The following is a 14,843-nucleotide window of genomic DNA, read 5'->3' as shown; positions in this document are numbered from 1 at the left end:
ACGACTCACTGAAAAAGCAGACGGATTAGTTCATTTTAAACAGTTAATGTGGAATTATCACATGCACTGAAGCACTAAATATCATCTCGTGTGTTATGATGATTCACATCAGCTGCTGCACACTAAAAGAGCTTGGATTGCAGCAACGTGTCTGTAACTGAACAAAACCTCACAGGAGTTTCTGGGTAAAAGAACGAAAGCAGAGGCGGCGCTGTGAATTTGTGATTTTATTGGAAACTGTGACCGTGGATTATTCTGAGCTGAAACCTTTTTCCCTGAATTAGTTCTACCAAACAGCCTCTTAACTATACTATGTTAAGATGAGATACAGTTAAATATTTAGACATAACACAAAACTGATGCAAACAACAGGTAAGAAGAAGCTTCCAGAACCCCCGGAAACCATCCAGAGTTCGACCCGGCGGCAGGAGAAGCCGCTCCGAGATCTGGCAGGCCGACCCTTGCTCTCCACGGTGCTGAACGCCGGGAGGAGGAGCTCCCTGATCAGACCAGGGACAACTGATGATAACGCATATTTGCAGTAATTAGACACTTAGATCCATCAGTTCTCCAGCACGGCGGACAGTTCGTTACAGCTTCGTCACGAGTCGCTCCAAAAAGTGTTGAAGACAGGAAATGGGACTGAAACACAACTTTTTTTTTTTTTTTCCTTTTAAATAACTCAAATAAAAACTGGCCATTTCTTCTTAATAATCGCAGGTCCTACATGATCAGGATTCACAAATATTTCTATAGAATATTATTCCGGCTCATGTGAAACGCATATTTTAAGATGCGAGGGAGTAATTAAACTTTTTTTTTTTAACCTTCCCCAAACAATTTAAAACAAAAGCTTTTCACGTCAATCCTCATGATTGAGATCCCACTCTGAACTTCATAAATACATTCAGCACTCAGTTAATGAAGGTTAAAAAAAAAAAAGAAACAAAGAAACAAAAACAAACAGAAACAGATTCTATTGCATAAGGACATGCTCAACCCTGTCTAAACACTGTCACTACATTAACAGACCATCACATGTGCACTTTAAATTAAACATGTATCCATCACAGTTTTTAACCACACCTCTTCACGGAGCCTCCTGTTCCTCTAAACTCACACTTGACGAAAACATAACTTAAAAACATAGTTTGCAGGTAAACAGACGTGGGTAAAGTACAGTCTTTATGACGTTCACTGAAAACACGGGGGCGTTAGGGGGTGGTGGTGGGGGGGGGGGGGGGCCTCAGTGGGTTAGTGTGACGACGTAGTCGTAAGGCTCATTAAATACTAAGGACCGTCAGCTTCACTAGTCTTAAAAGTCAGGCATCTAAAAGCTCACCTTGAGAGGAAGAGGAAAGTATCTCTCTTCACAGAACAACCTCAAGATAAACGAGTGGAAAATACATTTACCACGACGCCTACACCGGATACACTGGGGGTAAAATATGGGCCTTAAACTATGTTGTTTTTTTTTTTTGCCATTTTCGTTTTAAAACATAAAATATAATGATACATTACAAATAATACCAAAGAACTTTTCTCTTTTTTTTTTAAAAAACACTAAAACAGTCCAGAAGAGCATATAAATGAGCTGGAGGTGAAATGCTGTTCTGTCGTTAAAAGCAGCAAACACGTTAAGTGACCAACTGTGGTTACTCTACAGTTTGAATGTCCCTTTGTGCTAAATGTGTGTCAGAGTTAAGATGTTCCCATCTTACAGTTAAAGTGAGTGGCTCTCTACAAGTAGGGGTACTGAGTGAGGCGCCGCGGGCTCAGCTGGTAGGCACTGTACGCCTCGGCCCGGGGCGTCACGCTGACGTAGGGGGAGCCGGCGGCAAACTGGTGCTGGTAGGCCGTGGGCAGGCCGTGCAGCAGGCTGCTGACCGAGTCCTTGCGACTGGCCGAGTCTCTCCTGGACGACGACGACGACGACGATGAGGTGTACGTTGCTGCATAGGCGGAGGGGGAGTGTCCGTGGCCGCCGTGGCCGCGGCCCAGCAGCTGCTCCATGGCCTGGGAGGCCGAGGACAGGGCGCTGGAGGCGGGGTAGGTGTAGAGGCCGGGGGCGGGGGCGGAGCCCGACACCAGCGCCGACACCTCCGGGAAGCTGTAGTGTGAGGCGGAGACCACCGGAGGGAATGTCTGCTGGCGGCGTAAGGACGAGTCGTTGTGGGACGAGCGCTCCTGAGATGAAGAAACCACGGACTGAACCTGAAGGAGACAAACACACACTTTAACTTCAAGAACCAGCTTCCACTTTTTAAGGTATCAGTCGCTGTGCTTGTTAGATACATTTTAAACACCTGTTTAGTCTTTCTATAACAGTACAACCGTCATAACTGTTAAAACTGATCCAGATTAACCAACGTTTGCCTGAACCATTGAACAGAACCAGCCAGACGGTGAATAACGCTTCAAGTCAAAAGCTGTTGATATTATCGACGGTGTAGATTTATGTGACATTTCTCCGTAACATGCAGCGGTGAGGTCTTCACGCCACACAATACACTTCATTATGAGTTCAAACTTTTTGATTTGTAGATTAATTAATGTCATAAATCAAAATGACAGGTGCGTAATTAATTTTTACATGTTGTGACACAATCGAAACAAATACTGCTCGACGGAGCCTGGGAGCCTTGTGGGTGTTATTACATAGAAAAGAACTGGTGTGTGACGTTCTCAACTGTCGTTACACTGTATGTCCAGCAGAGGGCGCCGGACTCAACCAAAACCCTCACCACCCTTGTTGAGAGAACCTTCTCTATTTTATGGATAAGCGACGCCTGCATTTCATGACTTCAAGTATCCTCTGGGAGATATATACTGTGACACGGCTGTCGTTTGACTGTGTCTGCAGTTTGGAAACAGATGTTTAACACAGCTGGAGCTCGCTTAACTTTCTGCTATTGTTGACACGGAGCCGCTCAGCGGCTGACCTGCTCCTCCACTGCTGCTGAGACACACTTTCACAGCAGGGTCGGCCGCCGTGCTTAGCATGCCGACGAGTGTGACAGGCTTTCCCACAGAGAGTGGAAATGCAAATGTTCTGTCGGCGTGTTGAAACAACACAGAGAGCTGGGTATGTTCCCTTTTTTTTTTTTTTTAAAGAAGTAATTAGCAAGCACGTTTAACCTCTCCAAACCTGAAAGAATGCGCACCTGGCTGAGGTTTAAAGGGTGGGACTGGCTGGGCGCCAGGCCGTGACGCTCCACGCTCTCCCCTGAGCTGCAGGGCTGTCGGTTGGACGATCTCTTAGGCTTCATGTAGTTCACTGCGGAATTAAACGCAAATATTACTCAGATGAGCTGCGATCACTCGGAATTGGACCTGCCGATGACTCTTGAATCGTTGGAGGAAAATCTCACCGGTCCCACGCGAGACTTCTCTCTCGGCCGCCTGCGTTTTGACCGAAGGAGCCACCACCGCCAGGGACTTGGCCTGGCGCGACGACGCGGCGGCGGCGCCGCCTGCGTGGAGCGTGCGGGGCAGCGGCGTCAGGGGGCTGGCGGTGGACGAGTCCGAGTCGTGGACGGTCACACAGCTGATGACGTTGGTGCGCTGGCTCAATCCAACGCTGAGAGGATGACGAACAGAAACATTTATTAAAGACAGAATCCTCGACCGAAGCATGTTTTTCTCCCGATATGAGGAATGTCGGGGGAGATCCGCCCGACGCAGCGCCGTCGAGATGTTTCTCCTCACCTGGCGGGATGGAACTTGCGCTCATCCTCGGTGTCGGTGTCGCTGTGAATGGTGATGATGCTGACCGCCGGGCTCGGTGTGTCGGAGATGATGATTGGCTGAGACAGAGCGGCACTGGAAGGGGGTGGGCTCGCACAGACGCCGCCGAGCAACGACGCACCTCTAAACAGGAACCGCAAACAAACAGGAGAGCATGTGTGAATGTCAACAACACTCGAACCTCTCTCTCTAAATCACACGGATTCTTCTGCTTGTGCTTATATACATTTATAAATATGAAGACCTTTTTGTAAATTACAGCTGAAATGTGAACTTTAGTTGCTCTTTAATGCAATTTTACAACTGTTGACCTTTGGCTCTGTTATTCGGTGTGATGATGATGAAACAATGAAAGGAGAAATCTAATCAAGACAAAACCACGAGGCTTCACTAACCTGTTCCTGTTCTCTCCACGCCGAGCTTTCACTTTCTTTCTCTCCTGCTGAGTCCTGGCTTGAGTGATGCTCCTGTTAGAGTTAAAATAAAAAATAAAATAAAATAGACATTAAGAGAGATGAAAATATTAATTCAGGCTAGAGAAAACATTGTGAGATAAACCACCAAAACTGAATCTGTTTGTCTTTATGATTGTGTGAAGGAACATTTGAATACTCATGTGTGCAGCTGTTTGCAGTGCAAATGTCCAAATCTGAGCCCTGCCGCTTCACATCTAAGAAAACACACGTCGGCGTGTTAGCGCGTTGACCCACCGCCAGCTGTGTCCCTGCTGCAGCGCCGCGTCCGACTGCGGCGTCTCGTGCGAGGACTCGGCGGCGCTGGCCTGGTGAGCGGAGCTGTGGATGGCGACGCCCGGGACCTGCTGCCACGACGACGGGATGAGGATCTGCTGGGTGCCGGTGGGCCAGGCCTGCTGGGAGAGCAACAGGAGAGACACGCTTCAGTCCGAGCCACGAGAAGAATCGGATAAGTCGGAGTGGACAGAACTCATCTGACTGCTGAAATGGGCCGGACAAATCGAGCCATGCTGAGAAACAAATCCAAAGGCTGAATACAAAGAGGCAAGCCAGAGGCCAATCTCCTCTACAGGCAAAAAGCACAGAGCTAGATAAGCGAGCAACCTTTCCCAAGCCATTCTTTTATTATAGCATAGCCCTGCAACGAATCCACGAGATGATATCATGCAAAGCACAAACAATGAAGCACTGTCAACAGTCAGATCAGGTATAAAGACAAGTACACAAAGGGCCATCGTGCCTGTTAAAGAAGAAACGCTTAAGAAAGAGATTAGTTCGGTTCCCTGATGCCAAACAGTCTGCCGACAATGTGCACCGGGAAAAGGTTCATGCCACATGTTCTGGGGCTGAAACGAAAAGACGGGCGTCAGAGTCGGGGCAGGCTGCCGGAGAGGGGCATTTAGTGGACTTGGCGGCTGCAGCCTCCTCCGCTGAAACCAGGGAAGGACGGGGACAAAAAAGAAGCTGCAAGCAAAGCGCAGACCAACTCAGCACCACATGCGCTCCATGCCTTCAGCACACCTATGGGGGGGAAAGAGTGGCCGGTGAGAGGGTGAGAGTCGTGTGTGGAGAGGGTGTTCCCGGGTGTAGAAAGAGCGTGGCGCTTTTGGCTCTTCTCTCCAATCTTAGCAAGGTAGAATTTCCAGAATGCCAGAACCAATAAAGAGTTTCATTTTCCCTGACGCCCTGTGACTCTGACAGCCATGACCAGTCCACATGTGACACCGGCAGATGTAGAAGTACGATGCACAAAACAAAAACCAGCCCCAAACAACAAGTGGCACAGAAGGAGAGGGAAAGTTACAAAAAAAAAAAAAAAAAAAAAAAAAAAAAGGAAAAGAAGAGTGGTCCAGGAGGAAGATGGTATTGTTAGTGGCAGAGGGAAAATGCAGGTGCGTGTTTTTCTTCTGGGATGTCGTCGTTGCTTTACCAGCACTGTGGCTGTGTGCTCCAGGAGGGTGGGCCGACCCACCCCGGCGCCCAGCCCGAGGGGCAGAGAGTACTGGGAGGCTATGCCTGCTGGGGGAGGGTGCAGGGTGGCCACCATCAGGGGTGTGCAGGAACCCTGGAGGAGGGAGGGAGGATAGCGAAGGGCAGCGTTAGGTCGTGACGAGAAGCGACGGCCGACGCGGACGGGGGGGGGGGAAGCAGAGGCGAGCAGCTGCACGAGTGATCCGCACGGGCGTCCAGCTGGACCCCAGACCTCTGCAGCGTGCAGCAATTATTCCTCATTTTCACAAACAGCAATTAACTAGCTTTTTCAGCCAGATGAGCCTCCCTCACTAAACATCTGGCATTCATCCCACAGCGAAGACGGGGAATTGTGGAGTTCCGATCATTTCTGAAAGCAAATTAAAGGCGAGATACGATCATCGGGAACAGAGAGCACAGTACACGGTCTTCAGATTTTTTTTTTCCTTCAATATTTAATAGCACATTTAAATAATCTACACTTTCACTGAATATGGAAGCTTATTTTAACAATTTTCCTTTCTCCTCCATCAAACATGAGCAGCTCTGCTGGCAACAAGACAAGAAGGGCATGAAAGGAGAGAACTGAAGGCTCTCAGTATCATCATGAATGAGCAACAGAGGGCATCGCTGCTCTCATCTGGGTGCTAATGATACTGTAATGCTGCCATATTTTTCAGGAAGCTTGACTTTAGGCAACTGAATGATAGAAGGTTTTTTTTTTTTTTTTATAGAAAACTGCTCATGAGCATTATGTCCACAAATCTGTGCAGGTCACGTGTGGATGAATGCTACATGATATCAGTATTTACAATAAAGGAACACTTTTCACATCAGAGTGCAGGAAACATACAAACCTCTGCAGCTACTGCTGGTATATCAAGTATATAATAAAAAAATTCTCTGAACTCCACTTTTCACAACACAGGAAAAAAAAAACTTAAAATATATACTACATGGAACACAAAACACAGAAAAGCACAATATGTTAGATACATTTCAGATTGAAATCACTCGCGTGTCACCAGTAACCTCAAAGGCAACACGGAAAGGACTCGATTATATGGAAGCATTGATTTGACTTCCTTTTGCTCGTCTCAACGGGAACATTTCGGCACACAAGGCTTAAGCTGCAGCTACTTGCAGACATGAAAGCAGCAAGGTTATCAGGGAAAGCCTGAAAAAGGTTCAACCATCACAACATGAGGTGCATCCTTTAGCCAACAGGGTGAGCAAATCTCCAACATGATGCCAGAATCAAGGCCAACCGACATGGAGCAGTGACGAACACAACAATAACAAAAAGATGGCATCTATTTATTCACTACGAAACCATCCTGCAAAAATATTTCACATTAAGTAACCCTAATGTTGGGGATGAGATGAGGCTTATTAATTCTTACTTGTGTGAGCATATTTGGCTGGATCTGCAATGACTGAGCAGGCTGGTTTTGAGGTACTATGGGTACAGAGTTCTCCACCCTCACTGGGAAACTGGAACTCTTACTGGATGACTGAAGCCCTGGGAAGAAAAAAACAACAATGAAACTAAGATAAAAAGACCTCAGAGAGGAGATTGTGAGATTACAGTTCAATAAACAGTTATTATTTCAAGTGTCAAAGACGAAAACACACTTGCAGCCTTTACCTTGTATAGTGGAGGGAGGACAGACGATGAGGGTCTGCTGGAAGGGTTCGGTCTGGCTACACAGCCCGGCGGGACGTGTTGGGATGGGGACGCTCTGCTGAGCCAGTCCAGGAATGTTGATGGTCGCCTGCTGGTACAGAGCTGGCTGGTAGTTCAGCAAAGGCACCGCACCCCCGGCAGAAGGCACCTGGAAGATCGCACTATGGGTTAATAATCTGAAAAGATAACAAGGGTAAGACCATGCAGGGGTATTTATGCTGTTGACCGATGAGGGGCACCTGATTATGCTGGTTGAGCTGGCTACTGAAGGTAACAGTGAGGTTTCCCGCCGCAGCGCTGGGCACGGCGCTGGTGGAGTACAGGGATTTCCCGCTGTCGTAGGAGCTCCTGCGCTTGCAGATCTCCATGTTCTGGAAGCACGACTTCACGCTGACGAAGATCCAAGAACAACATTTAGCAATCCCATTATGAACCGGCGACCAACAGAATGATTTCTTTCCACACGCTTACTGGGAGCTGTGGGGATAATCCATGAGGTGGCTCATTGTGACGAAGGGGTGGCCCAGAGTTTTCGTCGGCGTGATCCTTTTGTCCGCATCCAGCCGGAGCATCCGCTTCAACAGGTCGATGAACTCCCGACGATCGGCTTTCTCAGCGAGCATGTCTGTTCCCTCCAAGTGAGAGGACAGGTTCACCTGGAACACACAACTTCACGTTTTAAAAGGCGAACAATACGAGGTATAGTCACAGTAATCCCTGTGTTCGTGCGACCATGTACCTGCATCATGTCATCCAGACAGTTGAAGATGTATTTCCTGGCCTCCTTGGATTTGATGCCCATTTCCATTTCATGCTCTGATGGAGTCTGATAAGACACAGTATTTATTTCTACTGGGAAAACTGTTGCGAATTTTGCTTATTTCATTTTTAAACATTGCCCTAAACAAGTATTACAATAGAACAGTGACCAGCTATAAGGTCATTTTCTCTTTTTTATGATGATCTCTTCTTAAAAATTACAAGAAAAAAAAAATTATACCAGGAAAAAAGGCCTCCTCCTGGAGGAGCCGAGCTCCACACTTCGGAAAAAAAACACACTCCTCTCCAGTCTTATCGGCGAGCTGAAGCTCAGCAGAAGCTGAGTCGACACTGACCTTTAGCCTCCAGAGTGGGTAGCTGGAGTCGGGGCCTCGATTGAAGAAGCGGCTTGTTTTGGTGCCGGCGCTCAGGAGGTACTCAGCTGGAAGGCCTTGAGTCTGAGAAATGTAACGGATCTGGACACAAAAAGGAAAGTACACACATTTAATGAGTATTACAAAAAAAAAAAAAAAAAAAAAAATCCTCTAACTCTTCACAGCTATGGTTGTTTTCTTGCAGCCCAGTGGAATCTCTGGGCTTAGAGCACAATCCGTTCCTTTGTTCCAGTTCATCGATCAGCCGCATCCAGGAGGCCTGAGACGCCGCTGTTTGTACTGACCTGGTCATACTCCGAAGCTCCAGGGTAGAGCGGCCAGCCCAGAAACAGCTCAGCAATCACACAGCCCAGAGACCACATGTCGATGGCCTCACAGAACGGCAGGCCCAAAATGATTTCTGGAGCCCTGGCAGAAAAACACAAACATGAGCGATGAGGAAGAAGCGCCGAGCCGTCAGCTCACAATCAACAAGTTTGTTCCCACTTCACCTGCTAAACAATACAACACATCTAAGCTGTGGAAAACAGTTTTTGTAACCTACCTGTAGTAGCGAGACTGTAAGTAGGTTGAGCACACTGCTTTGGATACGTGACTCGCTGAACCGAAGTCGATGACCTTCACCCTGTAGGGCTGCCTGAGGGGGTCGACCAGCATGATGTTTTCAGGCTTCAGGTCTGCGTGGATCAGGCCCAGGCTCTTCAGCTTCATCAGTGCTGTAGCCACCTGGTAACGCAAACGCACGGACATGAGGCCGGCTCAAACACGGAGGACAAAAACAGTAATTTCCCCAAAGTGTGGATTTCCTGATGGACGTACCTGCTGCAGGATGGGCCTGATATGGCGTAAAGGGAGCGGGCTGAACTTGCTGTGTTTGAGGAAGTCGTACAGATTCTGCTCCAGCATCTCAAACACCAGGCAGGTGTGACCCTTGTGTTGGAAGCACTCGTAGGACCGCACGAAATTGTACTCGTCTGCGTTCTCGGCGCTCAGTCTGTTCAGGATGCCCACCTATCAGAACGAGACAACGCCGCCATGTTAATGTGTCAAGAAGCTTTTCTGGAGACCAAGATTTGCTTTTTGATCGGATTGGCTGTTATGTTGTGTTCATAGCATGACGACGCAGGCATGTTCTTCTCAATAAAAACTGCATGCTTTCTTTGAAAATGCCTTGCTTTTGCGATTTGCTTCGTACCTGCATAAGAAACAATTAAACTTGTCTTTGATTCAAGCTTGTTTGGTGCAGTAGATTTCTTTTTGATAGTGTACTTCCTTGAAACCAACATTAACATTTATGATCACAGTTATCAGTTAAACCGAGTTGATTCATAAGGATCACAGTGTTTGAGGCAATTCAAAAATGGACAAAACTCTGAAACTTCACTCTTAGCCTTTACAGGACTGGCAGAATTTCCCAAACAGCATCAGTTCTCACTAAGAAAAGCAGTAATTAAATATGTGCAAGAGGACTTTGCGGCTCACTGGCTGCATGTTCTTTCTGTCCACATTACTTTGAGATCAATGCTCTGTGAATGTTTTACAGGCTATAAGTCAGTGCATTGTTTTATATGTATCAACAAATCAGGTCATCTTATAATTAGTAATGCAGTATCGAGTCTCCTTCCAATTCCTCATGCTTTAGAAACAGTGCGAGTGTCTCGGGTCCAAACTGACAGAGTTGGGCAGAGTAGAGTGTTACTTTATTATTCCCAAACTGGGAAATTCCAGTGTTACCACAGCAGGACTTTAAATTCCAATTTAGAAAAATAACTAAAACAGAAAATTATTTACAACTGTTTTGTGAAGGAGTTTTTCCTGATATTTATTCAGGTGTCCTGTTGCCTTTTTCATGCTGGAGTCACAGAGCTTTGTAGTGCAACCACATGCAGCCACAGCCATTTCAGCAGTCTTAGAAGTTGATTACTTGAGACACTGATGTGAATTTCATGAACTTGAGTACAAGAGTAAATATTGTGCTCTGCTGAATTGTACATCTTCTACATATGTCGCTGGGGCCTTCAGGACGAACATGAATGAAGACAATAGAGAATCAAGCCTTTGTTCTCGTAATAATTGCATGTAGGGAAAATGTTCTCTGTGGAACGAGAGAATGTGGACTTGACTCAGAATCTTACTTCAGCTCTCTTGTCAATGTTACTACCTTTGTGAGAATAAAACTCTGATTTCAGCTGGGAAAAAAAACCAAACACAAAATCATTCCAGAATTTCTGCTTTTCTTGCTGAAAAAGCCGAGCATATTTTCCTAACACTGAGCACCATTGACCATTGTACAGCTATTATGTAATGACTGTTATCATTGAAAGTGATTGCTTCAACAAAATTTCCTGAAAAAAACAAATGACATGCGGTAAGATAACATCACAGCTCACTGCAGGAGTCAATCTTCATCAACAGACACAGCAGTTCAGTTTCACTCATCTAGATCTAAGATCACTTTTCTACCCAGATTTTTCTCCATTTACTCTCCACCTAATTCTAATTCAGTAACAATCAGTATTGTATTCTTCATGTAAATCAGTTGGTGGAGAACTCATCACATCTGTATTACATCGATGAGGCTAATTGTTTAATCTGAAAGTCAACAACTCAGTTAAAACATTTGGAGTGGACATACAGAATGAATGTCTTTTTACCTCAATCTGGCCCTGGCGAGCGTAGGAAGGATGGTTCTTCAGGATCTTGATGGCTACAATCTCATTGGTGCCCCTCTTCCAGCACTTGGCCACTTGTCCAAACGTGCCCCTTCCAAGGAACTCCAGCACTTCGTAGCTGCAGGACACCGAGCAGAGGATCTCGTGTTGCACAAGCTGATAGTCCCCCTCTCCGTTGGAGCTGCTGCTCTTGGTGGTGGGAGCCGAGTGAGGTATGGACTGGCCGGTGCCTCCTCCCCCGCCGCCACCTGTCCGGGTGGAGTAAGTTGCCGCAGGAGCCGAGAGCTCCTCCAAGATCTGGACGCTGCCACACCCGCTCCCGCTGCCCTCACTGGCCTCCTCCGCTTTCCTCTTCTGCCCATGGCGGTGGCCCCTGGTCTCCGGGACCGTCTCGTGAGCGTAAGAAGAGGACGTCGCCTGCTCAGAGACGCGTCGACTGGATCCACGGGGAAGACTGCCGGTGCTGTCGGCTGCCCGCACCACCACCTGCCCCCTCGAGACGGGCGCGGTCGGGGGAAAGACGAGGGATGGCGCAAAGGGCGGCACAGCCATGGCCGGGGTGAACGTGTATGCAGACTGACCCGCTATGGAGCTGTAAGCCTCGGTGGTGGACACGTCCCACACATTGCTCTCCACCTTCAGCTTCTTAACTCGGCAAAAGGCACTGGAGGAGATGGAGGGTGGCGAGAAGACCTGCAGCTGAGAACTCATCGCTGTAAAGAAATGGGAAAGGATTAGAATCACAGGTTAATCAAAGCTTAGATCTTAACGCACACTTGACAATATCAATTCACAAACTTCAAGAGGATTGTAAATCACAGCCTGCAATGAAATCAAGATGTGGTTATTTTCCCAAATTTTGGAATACGGCCAGAGGATTATGGGTTCAAATCCCACTGCTGACAGGTTAACTTAACATCCACAAGTCACCAGAAGGGGATTAATAAGATATGCTTTCTGTCTAAGCCATATTTGAAATTAAAGTAAAATAAAAACTTATTTTTTCAAGCACTGACACTTTGCAAGTAAATCGTGATAAACACACTGTGGCATCAATATCAGCAAGTTGAAACCAGTGCACAGTCTAAACTAATCATTAAAATCCATACCACAGGGTTCCTGTTACAGTAATTTTCTTTCTATAGACATTTTGTGGCTCTTCAGCATACTCAGCTTGGGTGTGATCTGAATGTCAGCATAATTTATAACAATCAGCATATTTGACTTTTAGATACAAATGGGCTGCACCCAGACTATACAGCATGTCTAACAGGGAAAACACCAGGAGGACAGAGACTTACTCACAGCATTAGGCAACCGAACTGCTTCCTCGTTGCTTTTTTTAATGTTCAATAAGATGTAGCACAATGCATGGAAATAAAGCAGACTATGACTCACTCTCTCGACTGAATACACGCCAACGAAACACATTATTTCCTCAGAGGGGAAATCACAAACTTTATGCTAGCTTTCCACTTTCTACATACAGATTTTGGTCTCCTCGTGCTCATAAAAAATACCACATCAAGAAATATTATGTAAGGAGGGACACATCCCGTATAAAAACACGTAAAAGCAATCCACAACTCAGATCGTTCAGGTATTTTGTTCAGATGTCTTGTTAAATTGTGGAACAAACGCTAATAGTGTATTTTCGCCAAATCTCCCGAGCTCCAGTTTCCAATTACACAAGGAAACTTTCGACACGGAAACAGTTCCTGGCGGCCTACTGCTGGATACTACCAGGTTACAACGCTGACAAACAATGAAATATGAACGCATTTCAACTAAGAAAGGTTCGTAATTATATACGTTTGCTTGCGGTTATTTACGCCCCCATCATCTGTGAAGACAGAGCTCAGATCAACAGCATTACCTAACTCGCTAAAGCTAACATGCTAACACAACAACTTTCTGGAAATACGGCGTCAAATAGTTCACAACTTGGCTCGCACAGTGAACATGGTGCAGAAAACCCAGAATGGATACAGACGTAGCTTCAACTCACCGAGGTTGACGATATTACAGCTTCGTAGCACGGTGTGGTCCCGGGTTTAAATCCCACTGCAGTTTGCTGGAGCAGCGTTACCGATTAGCTTCCGCCAGCTAGCAGCCGATGCTAGCTAGGCCTGCATTGTTTCTTCAGTCGAAGGCAGGCGAGCAGCAGCAGGAAGCGTCGCAGGGCCGAGGTCCCCCAGGAGAAACGCCGAGGTTACATCGTACAATCGCGCCAAAGCATCTAAGCTCCGGGTGTGTCCATTTTAAAAATCACAACATGATAGAAACCCCTGTCCAAAGACGACCGTCTTCAGGCAGCAAAATCCACTTTTCGCCGGAACAAACCACGTCCTTATATCAGCTGCCGCCGTGACGTCACTTCCTGTGAGTACCGTAATTCCCGCCAGTTTCACCCTGGAGTGCCAAGAGATGCACGCTGATTTAAAGAAGATCAGCCAGAAACAACCATAGATGAAAGTACTTACTACAACCCACATCCAAATTGTATCCTTACTGCCAAGACATTAGTTTAAAAATCAGGTTTGGGATCACGTGAAACAGATAAAATAGATCAACAACAATTTTTACGGTAAAGAGCAACTGGAGTGACGTAAGGAGAAGATACCAGTAATTTTCCGGCAGTGTGTGTGTGTGTGTGTGTGTGTGTTCACACACGATATGGGTGTGTTTTCCCCTCCGTGTGCAATGCACACTAATCGGAATACACGTGAAGAAGTGCATGTGATCTTTTCAAAAGCAACAGGACACCACAACCAAATAGACTAAAGCACACAGCTTGTGAAGGGACTGGTAAAAACAAGAGTAAGAAACATGATGGTGATCATGACTATCTTTGATTACATTAAGGACACTACCAATCACACTATATGCATAATGATCCAATCAGTCTCATCTCCATTTCAAAAGAAAGGTATGAGTACATCACTGCAGCATTTTCTCTCTCTCTCATAGGTTTTTGTTTGTTAATTGTTAATTGTACATTTACCATAGAAACATAAAGCTTTTTCAAAAATGTAATTGTGATAAATAATTCCAAATTCCAATAAATGACATATGATGTATGAAATACTTTCAGATAACTATTATTTTCATCACCTACTACTTTAACATCTAGAGAATAATATCTTGCAGCAGATACGTCACTGCTGTGATCCCAACACTCTGACCACCACCAACCATAATGTGGAAAAAAGAATTTCCCCTTGGGAATTAAGTATGAGTATGACTGGTTAGTTATTTTGTTCTCTCTTTACATGCTTGACTCCAGGTACCACGATTTGATCCCACACCCCAAAAGGATGAGTTTGAGTGTAATTGTTGCCTCTAACTTTCCTGTTGACGGGAATGTGAGTGTGTTTGTCAGTCTCTCTGTATTTGTTCTGCAGTAGACTGATGATCTGTCACATGACTTTCTCACATAGTCCGCTGGGACCGGCTCCAGCACCCAGTGACCCTGACTTGGATAGACCAGTGCACAACATGCAGGGAGCTCTCTGAACAGGTTGCATATTGAACACAGAGAGAATATTAACTACACAGACTCACATTCACGCCTGCAACCAGTTTAAAGACACCATTCAGTCTAATAAATGTGTCTAGAGAAGAGCTTGACAGGCAC

At 46.2% G+C, this 14,843-nt stretch overlaps 1 protein-coding gene across 5 annotated transcripts; it reads right to left on the bottom strand.

The window, feature by feature from the left end:
• Positions 1-597: 597 nt before the first annotated feature.
• hipk1b (homeodomain interacting protein kinase 1b) lies at positions 598-13,549 on the bottom strand. 5 transcript variants are annotated; one of them, XM_030091731.1, is made up of 18 exons: positions 13,215-13,549; positions 11,189-11,919; positions 9,354-9,545; positions 9,079-9,260; positions 8,819-8,942; positions 8,496-8,615; positions 8,120-8,206; positions 7,852-8,036; positions 7,620-7,770; positions 7,342-7,528; positions 7,097-7,215; positions 5,653-5,787; positions 4,458-4,618; positions 4,143-4,214; positions 3,709-3,870; positions 3,372-3,580; positions 3,165-3,277; positions 1,741-2,214 (listed from the first exon to the last, which is right to left on the bottom strand). In XM_030091731.1, the coding sequence occupies exons 2-18, from the start codon at positions 11,915-11,917 to the stop codon at positions 1,741-1,743; spliced, it is 3,402 nt and encodes a 1,133-aa protein (XP_029947591.1). In that variant the 5' UTR covers positions 11,918-11,919; positions 13,215-13,549. The 5 variants fall into 5 exon arrangements, with proteins under 5 accessions (XP_029947592.1, XP_029947593.1, XP_029947595.1 ...); XM_030091732.1 differs by lacking the exon at positions 13,215-13,549 and having other exon boundaries at positions 598-2,214; positions 11,189-11,917; XM_030091733.1 differs by lacking the exon at positions 13,215-13,549 and having other exon boundaries at positions 598-2,214; positions 4,458-4,615; positions 11,189-11,917.
• Positions 13,550-14,843: the final 1,294 nt, after the last annotated feature.

Source organism: Salarias fasciatus, chromosome 5, assembly GCF_902148845.1.
Source record: "Salarias fasciatus chromosome 5, fSalaFa1.1, whole genome shotgun sequence".
NCBI lineage: Eukaryota > Metazoa > Chordata > Actinopteri > Blenniiformes > Blenniidae > Salarias > Salarias fasciatus.
This window is presented reverse-complemented; position numbering and strand designations above follow the sequence as displayed.